This window comes from Phodopus roborovskii, unplaced genomic scaffold (assembly GCF_943737965.1).
Source record: "Phodopus roborovskii unplaced genomic scaffold, PHOROB, whole genome shotgun sequence".
NCBI classification, from domain to species: domain Eukaryota; kingdom Metazoa; phylum Chordata; class Mammalia; order Rodentia; family Cricetidae; genus Phodopus; species Phodopus roborovskii.
The window spans coordinates 19445786-19458817 of NW_026126485.1; the positions used below are offsets into that span (position 1 = coordinate 19445786).

A 13032-nucleotide genomic window follows, 5' to 3' on the forward strand; every position below is an offset into this window, starting at 1 on the left:
TTTTAAAATTATTCAACCATCCCCCCCCCCCGCGTGCACGCGCGCATGCGCGTGTGTTTTCTTCCTGGGTCCAGGGATCAGACTCAGGTGCTAAGACTTGGCTGCAAGCATCTTTACCTGCTGAGCCATCTCTCACCTCACCTACCCCTATCTGCTTTTTTTCCCCTTTCTTTCCTTTTTTTTTTTTTTTTTTTTTTTTTTTTTCCTATCTGTACTGTGGTCCAAGCTGTCACTGAGGGTTTTGTTTGGTTGGGGTCAGGTTCTTTCTTGTTGATTTTTTTTTGGGGGGGGGGAGTGGGTGAAAGGGTTTTTTTCTCTGTGTAGCCCTGGCAGTCCTGGAACTCACTCTGTAGACAAAGCTGGCCTTGAACTCAGAGATCACTGATCGCCTTGCTATGTAGAGTGCCTTGAGGCCCATCCACTTTATTACTTAATTATTCCTTGGCTCCGCCCGAGCAGTACGGCTTTCTTTGCCACGGGGTCCTCCAGCTTCAAGGCCAGCGAGATCCCACCAGCCACCAGCAGCTTTGAACTTGAGTCTCAGCCTCTGAGGAGCGGCCGGGCATGAAGGCGGTGGCGGCTCCCAGCGGCCCAAACAACTGCCCCGACAGGACCAGACCTGGCAGTCGCCAACTTCTGGCCTGGCACACGGGCGGCGACACTGGCGGGCGGGCGCCGCCCTTCCTGGCGGGAGTTGGCCCGACGGCGTCTGCACTACGCCGAGGCCGCAGTTCGGCTCCGCCAGGGTCAGGTTCGAGGGAAGGGGCGTGGGCGCGGCGGGTCTCGGGCGCCAGCCTGTTGAGAGCCGCTCGGGTGGCTCCCAGGGCCCAGGACAGCGTACCTCTCCCGCCGCGGGCGCCCTGGACCCGGGCCTGGGGCTTTCCGCGCCCAGACAGCCGCCCGCCCGGGAAAATCCCGGCCCCTTCCCGGCGCCGCGGCCCTGCCCGGCAGAGCTGGGGGAGGGGGTTCCCGGAATCTGCCCGGAGACCGCGCTGGCGTCACTGAGCAGAATAGGCCCATATATGGGCAGCGCTTCCGGCGCGTCAGCGGGGAAAGCCCCGGCGCGCTCGGCTGGGCGGGGCTGCTTACACATTCCGCGTTTGGTCCAGGGCGGCTTCTTCCCTGCCACGGCCCGCCCGCCCGCCCGCCCGCCCGGACTCGGGATGAGAGATCTGGATGCTGATACTGGACCTTAAGCTACCTGAAATGAGGGAGCTACAACGCAACCGACTGGAGGCAGCCCATTCTTCTCCCCCCACCCCCCCCCGACTTGGAAGAAAAAAAAGACCACAAAAATTAATAAAGACATTTTTTTTACTTAAATAGATTCAATAAAAAGTCAAACACACACACACAAACACATCTTAAAATAGACTCTTAGACACGAAGTGCGTGTTTCTTCTCCACAGTACTGTGCAGAGGGGGAGGGCAGGGGGCGGAGGTCCCTCCCTAGTGTCCCGGCAGGCTGAGTACCAGGCGGCGGGGCCAGCTCCGCCGCGATAGCCCCCTCCTCCCTCCCTGTTAAATACACAAATATATTATATTCAATATGAATCCGGTCTCTTCCCAGAAAAAAAAACAACAACATACAAAATACGCTGGAAGGGGGGCCATGTAAACGTCGAGGTGGAAGGACTGGGCGCGGGCGAGCGAGCCAGAGTCCAGTGTGTGTGCGGCGCTCCAGACCTCTGGGCCGGTGCCCATCGCCTGCCCCCCTCACCCCAGTGGGGGGCGGGCGCCCAGCCTCGCAGGCTGGGGGTGTCCGTGTGGAGCGAGCGAGGGCGGCGCTCAGAAGGCGTGTCCTTTGACCCCTAGCAGCAGCTGGCAGCCGTTGCTGACGTGGGTCATGACCTTCTGCTTGAGCTGGGCCACTTGCTCCCGTAGGAGGCCGGCAGTACTCGACAGCCCCGCGTTCTCAGCCTTGAGTGTCTTCACCTTGTCCTCCAGGCGCGCGATGCGCTCCAGCTTCCGCTTCCGGCACTTGGTGGCCGCCAGCCTGTTCCGCAGCCGCTTACGCTCCACTTTGATGCGCTCCTGGTCTTCCATGTTGATAGGGGACACCGGTGGCGTGGCGTCGCGGCTGCGTGCCTCTGGTACGGTCTGCGGTTCCTCTTTAAAGGCGGAGGCGCCGCGACCCAAGCCCAGCTGCGCCGGGTGACCGCCCGCAAAGGGTGGTGCATGTGGGAGGTAGCTGATGGTGGCCGTCGGGTACGAGCTCCCAGTCCCGACAGCGGCCCCGGCGCCCCCAGAGGACGCAGAGGCTGGGGAATAACTGCTGAGGTTGGTGTAGACGGGAGGCGGCTCCGGCCCCGCGTAGACGCCCCCTGGCCCGGCCTGGGGACCCCCGCTGGCGCCCAGGGACACGTTGGGGGGCGTCACGTGGTTCATCTTGTGCAGGTCGTCCAGGGCTTTGACAAAGCCGTCCGCGAAGCCCTCCTGCTCCTCGGTGACGCCGCCCCCTGTACCTCCACTGCTGCCACCCCCACGGGGGTAAAAGTACTGTCCCGGAGGCGTGGGCGTCGTCGTGATCACGCCGTTGCTGTTGGGGACGATCAAACGCTCCAGTTCCGTGGAGGCGAGCTTCAGAGATGCGCCTGTGTCTGATCCCTGACCCGAAAAGTAGCTGCCTGCCCCACTGCCCTCTGGGCCTGGGCCGCGCGCTCCAGGGCCCTTGAGACCCCGATAGGGATCCGCCGCCAGGTTGAGTGCCAAGGTGGGTTTCAGGAGTTTGTAGTCGTGTAGAGACAGGCTGCCAGGGGTCCGACCGTATCCCGCCGGTGCGTATGAGTCGTCGTGATAGAAAGGCTGTTCCATTTTCGTGCACATCCGGGCGGTCTGGGAAAGGTCCCCCTGAAGGGCCGCCCCGGGCCTCGCTGCTGCGAGCGGCGAGCTGTCCTCGGCTGCGGCGGGACCCGGTGTCCGGTCGCGCGTCCTCCGGAACCGGAGACGGTCGGCGGCGGCCAGTTGGCAGCTGTGCGTAAAAGCGTTGCCGGGCTCCTAGACCTCGTCTCTCTTTCCGTGGTGCGCCCGCTTCCTCGGTGTTGCTTCCTTCAGTTCCCCGCTGCCTTCACGATCCAAAGCTGGCCCGGCCACCCTCAAGGTCCCCAACGCGCTGCCCCAGCCCCAAGCTTTTATACCGAGTTTGTCAGCTGCGGAAGTGCGCTCTGATTGGCCAACACGGGAGCCGGGCCCCCGCGGCCCCCTCCTAGAGCGTGGGGAAGGGGAGGAGGCGGCTCGCGTCACTGTCAGGAAGCGCGTGTCCTTGTAAACAGCGGCCACGAGCCGGGTGGCTCTGCGCGGCTGCAGGGGGAGGGGCTGCAGGGAAGGAGACACTGAAGCAAAGGGATGTTGAGGCATCTGAGGCACACGGGTTAGGACTGCAGGAGTACACCTCGGTGAATATGAAAGCTTGGCACACAGCAAGTGGGGGAGAGGGTGCCTTGGAAAAGTATGGAAAGACCCAGAGTACCCGTAGTTGAGAACTGACAATATACTACAAGATCCCAGCAAGCAGGAAAGGGACAAATCGGGAGGATTTAACATTTGACTCAGGGATTTAACTGGAGGTCCCAGATACAAACGGCTTGAAGGACTGGAATTGTCACAGGTGGGAGGAAGGGGTACCTATTGTGCAAGAAATGAGTAGGGGTTCTAGAGACCATAGATGAGTCTGAAAATTAGCCTATAAGTGGAAATGGGAAGGAATTGTGGGGAGGGCAAAGCAAATATGCAAATGTGAGCAAGGGTCCTGGGTACACTGAGGTAATAGAACAGTTGGAGGATGGGAACATATCTACCAGAGGTTGGGGGTCACTGTGGCCACTTGAAGAATTCTGATGGAGAGTTAGAAAGGTCAGGGCACGGCTTCCGAGATTTAAGGGCGATGACAGTAGGGTATCTGAGATCTGCCTGAGAAGGTGAGTTGAAGGATCCCAGAGACAAGGGTCTTTTGCAAATGGGGCTGTACCACGTGGGTGGTCCTTAGGCACCTGCATACCCTGTACCCTGAGCCCAAAGCCCTCCCTTAGTCACTCTGGGCTCGCCCGATACCCTGTCAGCTCTTGGAGAGCCGATGGGACGGGATAGCTGGGGCGCGGTCGCCCAGCCTCACTCCTTCCTTAGAAACAGGCTAGGGAAAGAGAACCGAGGCAGGAAGTGTGGCAACAGCCCCGAGGGGGAAAAGAGCCCGGCCCTGTCTCGTCATTCTGAGCCTACAGGACGGTGCGCCCTGCCCTGGGCCCTGCCAAATTCTGCTCCTGGGAAGAGGAACCCGGGCAAGCGACCCCCGAGGAAGTCACAGCCCAGCTACAAACGCCTCGAGTCACTGCTCTCACCCATCTAGTAATGGTTCAGCCTGCAGCCTCCGGCGACTACTAAGCCTGGCAGCCCGAGGACTGTTCCATTGACCCACGGGGGGGGGGATGCAGCCTGGGAACGGGGCCTGATCACCAAGGCAACAGGCCGGAGTCCGCGAATTGGATTGTGGGCGGGGCAACCCCCCTGAATTTCTCCCCAGCATCCATATTAGGGCACAGGAAGAGGTGGGACCAGTACAGTCTTGGGGCGGAGAACTAGGAGTCAGGAACCCAGGGCAGCAGCCAGGTCCCAGGGCGCGCCCGGGCCCCCAGACGGCTAGTCCGGACCAGCCTCGACTGCCACCCCCGGGGGCCCCCGGCGGCCTGGCCCAGCCCTGCGGAACAGCTCTGGGGCTGAGTCCTGTCCCGCCCGGCTGGGTCGGACCCAGCCTGGCAGGTTCCCGCCTGCCCGCGGGCCTGGGTCGGACTTTGCCCCCGGCCCGTCAGGGCGCGGAGGGGGCGGGATGATGCCTTCAGGCATCCCCGGCGCCTGGGCAGGCTGGTACAGGGCTGCCTCCTCCCCTGGGTATGTGCCCTTCCCTTCTGCCAGGACTAGGGTCCCCTTTAGCCACCTCATCTTTGAAGTCTGGATACTTCTCTCACCGTCTCCCATTTCAGCTTGGGGGTGAGTGAGGTACCTTCAACTACACAGTTCCTAAAAAGAGGTCGCCCCCCCCCTTACTAAGACGTTTCCCTCATCTGAGGACCTTCTTTGCACTCAAGTCAGAAGGCGAAAATCTCAAAGGGAGAAAATGGAAGAACTCAGCTCCCCTGCTCCAGGAAGGGCAAGGAAGAGGTCTAAATAGCAAGGTTTCCAGTTAGACAGGTGGAACTTCCAAGTAGTGTTGGAGCCGCCAGAGGAAGGGGTGAGAGTACCATCTCTTCCTCTTTCCCAGGCTCAGGTCTTTGGTAAGACAGGCTTCTTTAAGGAGAAGCTTACAGACGGGGCAAACGTAGTAGACTCGGAGCTCACCTAGTGTGGGACAGAAGGAAATTGAAAGAAACCAAAGAGAAACAGCTGTGAAGGGAGGCAGGGGGAAGTCCAGCAGCGTAGGGACATTAGAGAAGAAGGAGCTGGGGACATCCCAGTCTTTGAAGGACCCTTATGACCCTTCTGTGCTCCCTCCCATCTTGTGCCCTTGCTTGAACAGCTCCCCTCCCCCATCACAGTCTCAAGGGAGATTCCAGAAGCCGCTGAGTCTGCGGGCATGCTGCCAGGCCTGTGTCTCCTGCCCATGCTAATAACTGCAGCTGACATGTGGCCTGGCCTGAGGGGGTGCTGGCCACAAGCGTTTGGGGGCAGGGCAGGATGGAGGGCAACATGTTGGGAAGCCAACCTGCCTGTCCCACTGGCCAGGAGGCCACACTGACTCACCCTTGCCACAGCTGAAGCTGGCTAGGCCAAAGGGAAGTCCTGGAGAGAGGCCAGGTCTGCCCAAAGAGGGTCGAAAGGGAAGACAAGAGTGGGTGGCTGGGGGCAAAGAGGCAGGCCAAGGGGAGACACCCAGAGAGACAGATGGGGCCAGGTTAGTCTTCTGCAGACATGGAGACTGGGAGATACTTAAGACAGGCAGACAGACTGTCTGAGAAATAGTAATTATTATTTTAATAGCTAACACTTAGATGGTTCTTACCCTGGACCAGACACTGTTCTAAAGTGGCTTACATAAAGTTGGTCATTGGCTACTTCCAATGATCCAGGCAATTGCATGCTGTGTGAATTTCCACTTAACATATGAGAAACTGAGGCACGGGGAATGAAGGGCCTTTAATAATGTCTTAGAGCTAGGAGGACTAGAATGAGTTTAGTCTGTATGGAACAAGAGCTCGCTCCCTCCTGAACCCTGCTATGCTGTAGATGGGCATTTATGGAGAACCAACAGCATACAAAGCTCTAGAGGGCCTATCTTTTTTTCCTCACTTGGAGAAGCAGAGTTGAGCACAGAAAGGTGAAATTCAGAGTGGGGTCTTCTTCACACTTTCTGTATGGGTGTTTGAGCAGGGGGTGGGGAAGAGGCCAACCAGGGAGGGCAGGGCCGGCCAAGCTGGTACAGCCGGTTCCAGGCCCCGACCATTCTCACTCTTTGTGGCCTGGGCACCACCTCCTCAGGTCGCCTTGCTGGCGCCAGGCCTGCCCAGTGTGGAGGGTGTGAAGATAGCCCCCTCCCCTACACTACCTGGGCTACAGATCCGCACCAGGCTGGCCTTTCCTTGCCAGGTTTCCCCATATCCCAGGGCCTGGGCCCAGGGGCTACTTACCACTCAGGATAAGGAGGAAGTTCACCCCCACCCACCCATAGTCTCTCTGGGGCTTTTGGCCTTGGCACCAGGGACTTCTCCTTCTTATAAATAGTTTGGTGACCATTCTCCTCCCTGGCCCCACTGACCGATGCCAGGGTTGCCACCAGGAAACTGGGCTGGGGGCTGCCTGTGAGTCAGCCAGTGGGCAGGCTGGGGCGGGAACCCGCAAGTCAAAGCACCCAGTCTCCTGTCCCTGCCCCTGGGTGTGGACTGGTGGCTGGGCCAGAAGAAACTAAGAATCAATCCCAGAGGTCTTCACCTTGGAAGCCCCAGCCTGCCAGCCACCTCCCTCCCCTATTTCTGCGGTTTTAGGGGTCCAATGCCCCTGATCTGGAGAGGAAGTTGCTTCGTTTTCTTGGAAACAGGCTGTCTCCTCACACTGATTCAGCTGGGCCCAGAGGGAGTTTCCCACACAGCTGCCAAAGACTTGGGGGTCTGAGCTCCAAGGTGTCCCCTTTAAGAGAGATAGCAGTAGAAAACAACCCATCCTGCCCATCAGGGGAAGCAGCCAGAGAACAGCAGGCAGGGAGGGCAATGTTGGCAGAGGAAGTGCCAACATCTCTGGGCCCTATAGAACCTCAGCAAAGGGTGTATGGGGGGGTGGTGTGCAAGTGTGGTTGGCTTGTTAGGGCCTGTGTGAGTGCATGAGGCCTGCTCAGGGCTTCCGTCTACATGTTGGTCCAAACCTGCAGGGGGTGTGGGCCTATCTGTGAGAGTTCAGTTCTGTTTTGTGTGGATAGGGTGAGGTGTGTGTGTGTGTTCTACTGGATGGCCATATATGGCTCAATTCTAGGCATACATATAGCTAACATATTTGTATCTGATTTGTGTATGCAAGGTACATGTTTTGCCTTACATGTGTGAAATGTCTGGATGTTTCTATACAGTATATGACTAGTCTCTGTGTTTATATGTATGGCCTGCAACCCCCCCCCCACACACACACACGAAGACCAGCCATGGCTATACATATATTCCAAACATAAACAGGGGCAGGGGGTAGAGGGGGTATATTTTATGTCTGGTTTTTGTGGTTCTATGTGTGCCTATGAGAGAGAGAAGCCTAGGTGGTCTGTATGCTTTGTGTGTCTCTGTGTGCTATGTGGCCTGTGGCTGGCTGTGTGTGTACTGAGAGAGCATGAGCCCTGTGTGGTTCATGAGCAGTCTGTGAGTGTTACTAGCCATAGCTTCTGTCAGGGTGTCTCCATGCTCATGTGCTCTGGACTGTGGCTCGTTTCTGCCTCTCTGCACTAGATATTATGTCTGTCCAGATTGCATCTGAGAATGTGACTATCTGTATCCTCTTGTTCAAATTGGTCTGACTATAGATGGCCATGGTGGCACAGGTCTTTTTTGTTTTTTCGAGGCAGGGTTTCTCTGTATTGCTTGGAACATGTCCCAGCACTCATTTTGTAGACCAGGCTGGCCTCGAACTCAGAGAGATCCATCTGCCTCTGCCTCCCGAGGACTGAGATTAAAAGCATGTGCCACCAACACCTAGCCTTTTTTTTTTTTTTTTTTTTTTTTTTTTTTGGCACAGATCTTTAATCCTAGCACTCACACTCAGATGTCAGAGGCAGGTGAATCCCTGTGAGTTCTAGGTCAGCTGGGTCTACAAATTGAATTCCAGGCTAACAAGGGCTACACAGTAAGAACCTGTCTCAAAAAATCAAAAAACAAAACCTCAAGGCGACTGTGTATAAGTCTTCATCTTCAAATGTATGTGCCACAATTATATTGGTAAGTGCCTGGGGCACTCTGACATGGTATGTAGGTGACTGTGACTCCTCTGCACATCTGCCTATAGATGCATGTTTGTCTCTCCTGTTTTTGTACAGTAATAATATTGCTTGTGCATGTGGCCTAGAGGCTCTCAGTTTGCTTCTGTCCTTTCTGGGACTGTCAAACCACAAATGTGCACTTCTGTGTGCTGACATCTAGCCTATGTGCAAAGCTGGTTTATCTGGGTCACACCTATCCTGAATTTGAGCTTTGTTTGAAGTTCTGGGGATTCGATCCACTGCTCCTCAAGCTTACTGGACCACTGAGATCCATCCCCAGCCCTTCTGAGTCCTTTTGACCTGTGGTTGCTTTGTGTATGCTCTCGCTGCCCTCTACCACAGAGTATCTCCAGAGTCCTTGTTTTTTTTTTTCTTGATTGTCACTGTTGGCCACTGCTGGGTGTCTTAACCAGATAGATGTCTGCTTCCTTGTCTATGTGCCCCTGACTAGGTAGATGTCTTGTGGCCCGAATCATAGAGATTTGTTCCTCTGGACTTGCTCTCTCTGGGTGACCCTGTATTTGTGTACAGTCTTGCAGAGCATCCCCCACTTCACCCCCCTCCCCCGCAGTCTGGCCACTCTGGGCCATGTTTATTTTGCCCCCAGCCTATGTCTGCCCTGCCCTGGGAGGGGCTGACCCTCTTGTCTGTCCAGCTAGTCGTCCACAGGATGTTCCCTAGACGTTGTTTCCGGCCACCCGCAGGTCAGGACCCAGGAGTCCAGGGTGGCGGGGGTGGGGCATTATCGTGAGTGGGGGGGTCCTTGTCAGGGCATGAGAATGAGGGTGGGGGGCGGGGAAGGGACTAGCCCAACAGGTTCCGCCTCATTCCTGCCCCGCCTCTCACTTCCTGGGTGCCAGCCCAGGGCTGGGGTGGACAGAATGAACCCCATGGCCTTAGAGTGCGTGGGTGGGGCATGGAGTGTTCTACTGGGCAGCTGGACACCCAGGTCTGAAACACCTCCCTACCTCCATGTCCAGCCCTGAATTCAGAGCGTCCCATCTATTATTCATCTAATCAGCACAACACCTCAACGAGCTGAACATAATTTTCAGATGGGGAAACAAGTGCGGAAAGAGAGTGGATTTGAACTGAACCGAACTCTGTACGCATTTGCTGTTTCAGAAGACCCAAAGCCAGCTACGCAGCCCCTTTTTCTTCTAAGCAGGGTGTTTGTGGGGTACAGTAGGAGCCCCAGTCCCCACGAGGCCAAATTTTCAAGGGGGTACCCGCTTGCTCTGAGTCAAAAAAGCCCCTGAATGAAATGAATAAGAAAACGATTTTAACCGTTTCATTGCCAAGATAGGCTCTGCCAAAACTTCCTGTGGGCTGGTGGGCGGGGGCACTGGGTTCCCGGAGCCAGGCCGGGGGAGGCTCTGTTAATTCAGGGATGGGGGAAGTGCCCCAATGACTTTCGAAATGGTCAGTGAAAAGGGATGCCCACCTGGCCTCCTGTCCACCGAAGGGTAACCCCTCACTCGAGGTCTTCAGAACTTGATTCCTAGCCCTGGATGCCTTGGAGGGGTGGTCCCAAAGTCCCTTCCCCAGGGGCCTGAGTCATACACAGGGAAAGCCGCGAGGCGTGAGTCACCCAGGCAGAGCAAGGGGAGTGAGGCCGAGTGCGGCCTGGGGACCCCAGGGCTGGCTTGAGTCACGCACACCCTGACCCTACTGACCCCCAGCCCTGCGGTGCAGAGATCAGGAGCGGGAAGCCAGCACATGGTCGGAGGGAGGAAGGGCAGAGCCTGAGGAAGCAAGCTCCCGGCTGATCCAGGAAGCTGTTTCCATGGCAACGGAGGTTGTCTCCGCTTTCTGGAGGAAGGTCTTCCCAGCAGGGACTGCCCCGCCCAGCGAGCTGGGGAAGCCCCCGTTCGTTTGGCCCTGGGGCCCCGAGTTTCAGGTCGGGCAGGAAGGGGTTAACGGCAGTTCCCCCTCCTCGGAGTTTCACCTGCGCTCCAGAGTCTCTGGTTCCGCAGAACTGGGCCCCGCGCGCTCCCGCAGCTACCCCCGCGCTCTCAAGCACGCGTACAGACACCCCACCCCCGGCTTGTACTCGCACGCACGAACGCGTCGGGCTCCACGCACACAGCGAACTCCGTCGTGTCTCACGTCACGAACGACGCAAGCGCCCCCGCAGTGCGGGGTGGTGTCCTCCCAGAGGGAGAGTTGCGGATAGCGACAGTGGTGCGCATGTCCTGCCTCCACTGAGTTGGCTGTCTTGTGTGACTTTGACACCCTCATCCACACACAAGGACACAAACAACTCTGTCACACGGGCACAGAATACACCTGACACACTAGCAGGAACTCTGCTTAGGCAGCTCCGCGAGTACAGAGAATCACAGTCACACAGGGACTTACACCCAGAAGCAGTTTCTCAGCACACCAGCCATATAAACATAACCATATGCAGACACAAAAGTCTATATATGCTATATCATCGAGGCAATGTATAACAGCCTCTGTCACCTGTGATTTGGACTGTCCCACAAGTACCTCTCACATGGAAATTATGGTTGAAACACATGGTAGAGACAGCCATGTCATCACAGAGTTACCACAGGCGACACATACAGATACTTTGATTGTTTAAAGGGGTATGATAAACCAGGACCCATGGTAAGGGCACATTTTCACAGAAAAACAAGCTGGAAACAAGTAGAGTGTCTAATAAAATAATCCCATTTCTCAGAAACATGGGATCTGCTAAACTGAGGAACAGGCAGTAGGGCATGGTTATAGATGTAGATCCTAATACCAATCTGAGGCACCAATTATCACAATTTCTTATACAAAGAATAACACTGACACTGACCCAAAAGAAGGATCATCCTCAGAAGCTGTAGTTTGCAGACACAAGAAAAGAAAAAACAGTCTCCTAGACACTGTTTGAACTATGCAGAGAAACACAAGGGGGTGTGAATGAGGCTCCCTGGTACCCCTAAACCGGAATTTTTGTTTGTTTAGAGACAGGTTCTCACTCTGTATCCCTGAAACTTGTTAACTAGGGCAGTTTAACCTTGGACTCAGAGATCCATCCGCCTTTGCCTTCCCTGTGTTGTGGATTAAAGGTGTATGCCACCAAGACATGCTAACCATATTTTTGGTTTGTTGTTTCTGAGGCAGGGTCTTACTATGTAGACTAGGCTGAGCTTGAACTCATGAGTGATGGGATTAAAGGTGATGACCAAGCTGACCTGTGCTTACTGTGTTTGAGACTGTGTCTTAGGATGTTCAGACTCACCTCCCAACTCATCTTGAACTTGCTGATCCTTTTGCCTGCTCTTCCCAGGTGCAAATTTTACAGGTATGTGCCACCACTCCTAGCTTTTTTTCAAGCTTCTTTTTTAGATTCTTTTAAAAATCCTTATGAGTGTTGACCTACAGGCATGTATATGCACCAAGTATGTGCCTAAGTATGTCAAATCTCCTGGTACTGAAGTTATAACTGGTTGTGAGCCACATGAACCAAACTGGGCCCTCAGCAGGCACAAGTTATCATCCCCTGAGCCATCTCTCCCGCCCCTACACCCATCTTCTAAACTGGTGTATTATGCACAGATTGATGCCCTGCACTTCCCAACAGCCATCAAATACACACACACACACACACACACACACACACACACACACACACACACTCAGTTGTACAAACTCCAGGGTCCCAAGACACAAATGGAGGCTAACCCAATCATAAGCCACCACCTCATACCTACGAAGATATAAGCACATTTCCCTTGACTTAGGAACAAAATGGTGGGTGGGAGCAGGACAAGAGCTCCTACAGAACTAAAGTAACTGAGTGCAGAAAGACTATGTTTCCATGGTAATTGTACATGGAATTCAGGGTGGGGGTGGGGAAGTGGTGTCCTCTGGTTGTGGAATTCAGGGTCTCCATCCTAGCTGTGGTGACTGGATCAAAGTCCAGATGTGCAGGCTGAATGGGATGGGCTGGGGTCCAGCTGTGGCCTTAGGGAGGGGTTGAGTCACTCATTTCCCAGCATTACAACCCAGGCTTGGCCCAGCTGTCCCTGGAAACAAGTAGGAGGAGGTGGGATCCCCAAACCAGCCAGAGTTACTGATCCAAACTTGCAGAGCGGGGCCTCTTGGTTCCAACAAACAGAGACCTTTGGATCTCAGCAAACTTTGAGGTTCACTACATTTAAAATTTACTGGCATCCTTCTAAATATGAGGTCAGTCCCAAGGGAAAGGTTTGTGGCTCTTTTTGCAGAATTAAAGATACTTAAATCCACACCATGGCTCCTTGGTTTTCTCGGCTGCCAACATCACAGCCTCCTCTTCTTCCCCCTAAAAGCTGGGACTCCCTGCTGACCCAAGGGGAAGGTTATAGCTCCTTCCCCAGCAGAGAGTGAAGTAACTTTATTTATTTATTTGGTTATGTATCTACTTATTTATTTTGAGATAGGGTCTCTCTGTGTGGCCCTTGCTGTCATGGGCCTTGCTATGTAGTAAATCACTTACCTCTGCCTCCAGAGTGCTGGAACTAAAGGTAGGTGCCATCCCACTCAGCTCCTGTTTCTTCCAGACAGGGTTTCTGTGTGTAGCCTTTGCTGTCCTGGAACTCTGTCTGTAG

The 13032-nt window shown here is 55.3% G+C and overlaps 1 protein-coding gene and 1 long non-coding RNA gene across 2 annotated transcripts; one reads left to right on the forward strand and one right to left on the reverse strand.

The window, feature by feature from the left end:
• Positions 1–1296: 1296 nt before the first annotated feature.
• Junb (JunB proto-oncogene, AP-1 transcription factor subunit) lies at positions 1297–3084 on the reverse strand. Its single transcript, XM_051195000.1, has one exon. It carries the CDS (start codon positions 2824–2826, stop codon positions 1789–1791), a length of 1038 nt encoding a protein of 345 aa, XP_051050957.1. The 5' UTR covers positions 2827–3084; the 3' UTR covers positions 1297–1788.
• Positions 3085–8319: 5235 nt separating this feature from the next.
• Positions 8320–9544, forward strand: LOC127229913 (uncharacterized). The gene is made up of 3 exons (XR_007835149.1): positions 8320–8396; positions 9045–9141; positions 9418–9544. It is a non-coding gene; the product is annotated as an uncharacterized LOC127229913 (long non-coding RNA).
• The last annotated feature ends 3488 nt before the right edge of the window (positions 9545–13032 follow it).

What these genes read in the sequence shown, in the direction of transcription:
- Junb (XM_051195000.1), bottom strand. Translation starts at nt 2,826, where the DNA reads ATGTGCACGAAAATGGAACAGCCTTTCTATCACGACGACTCATACGCA.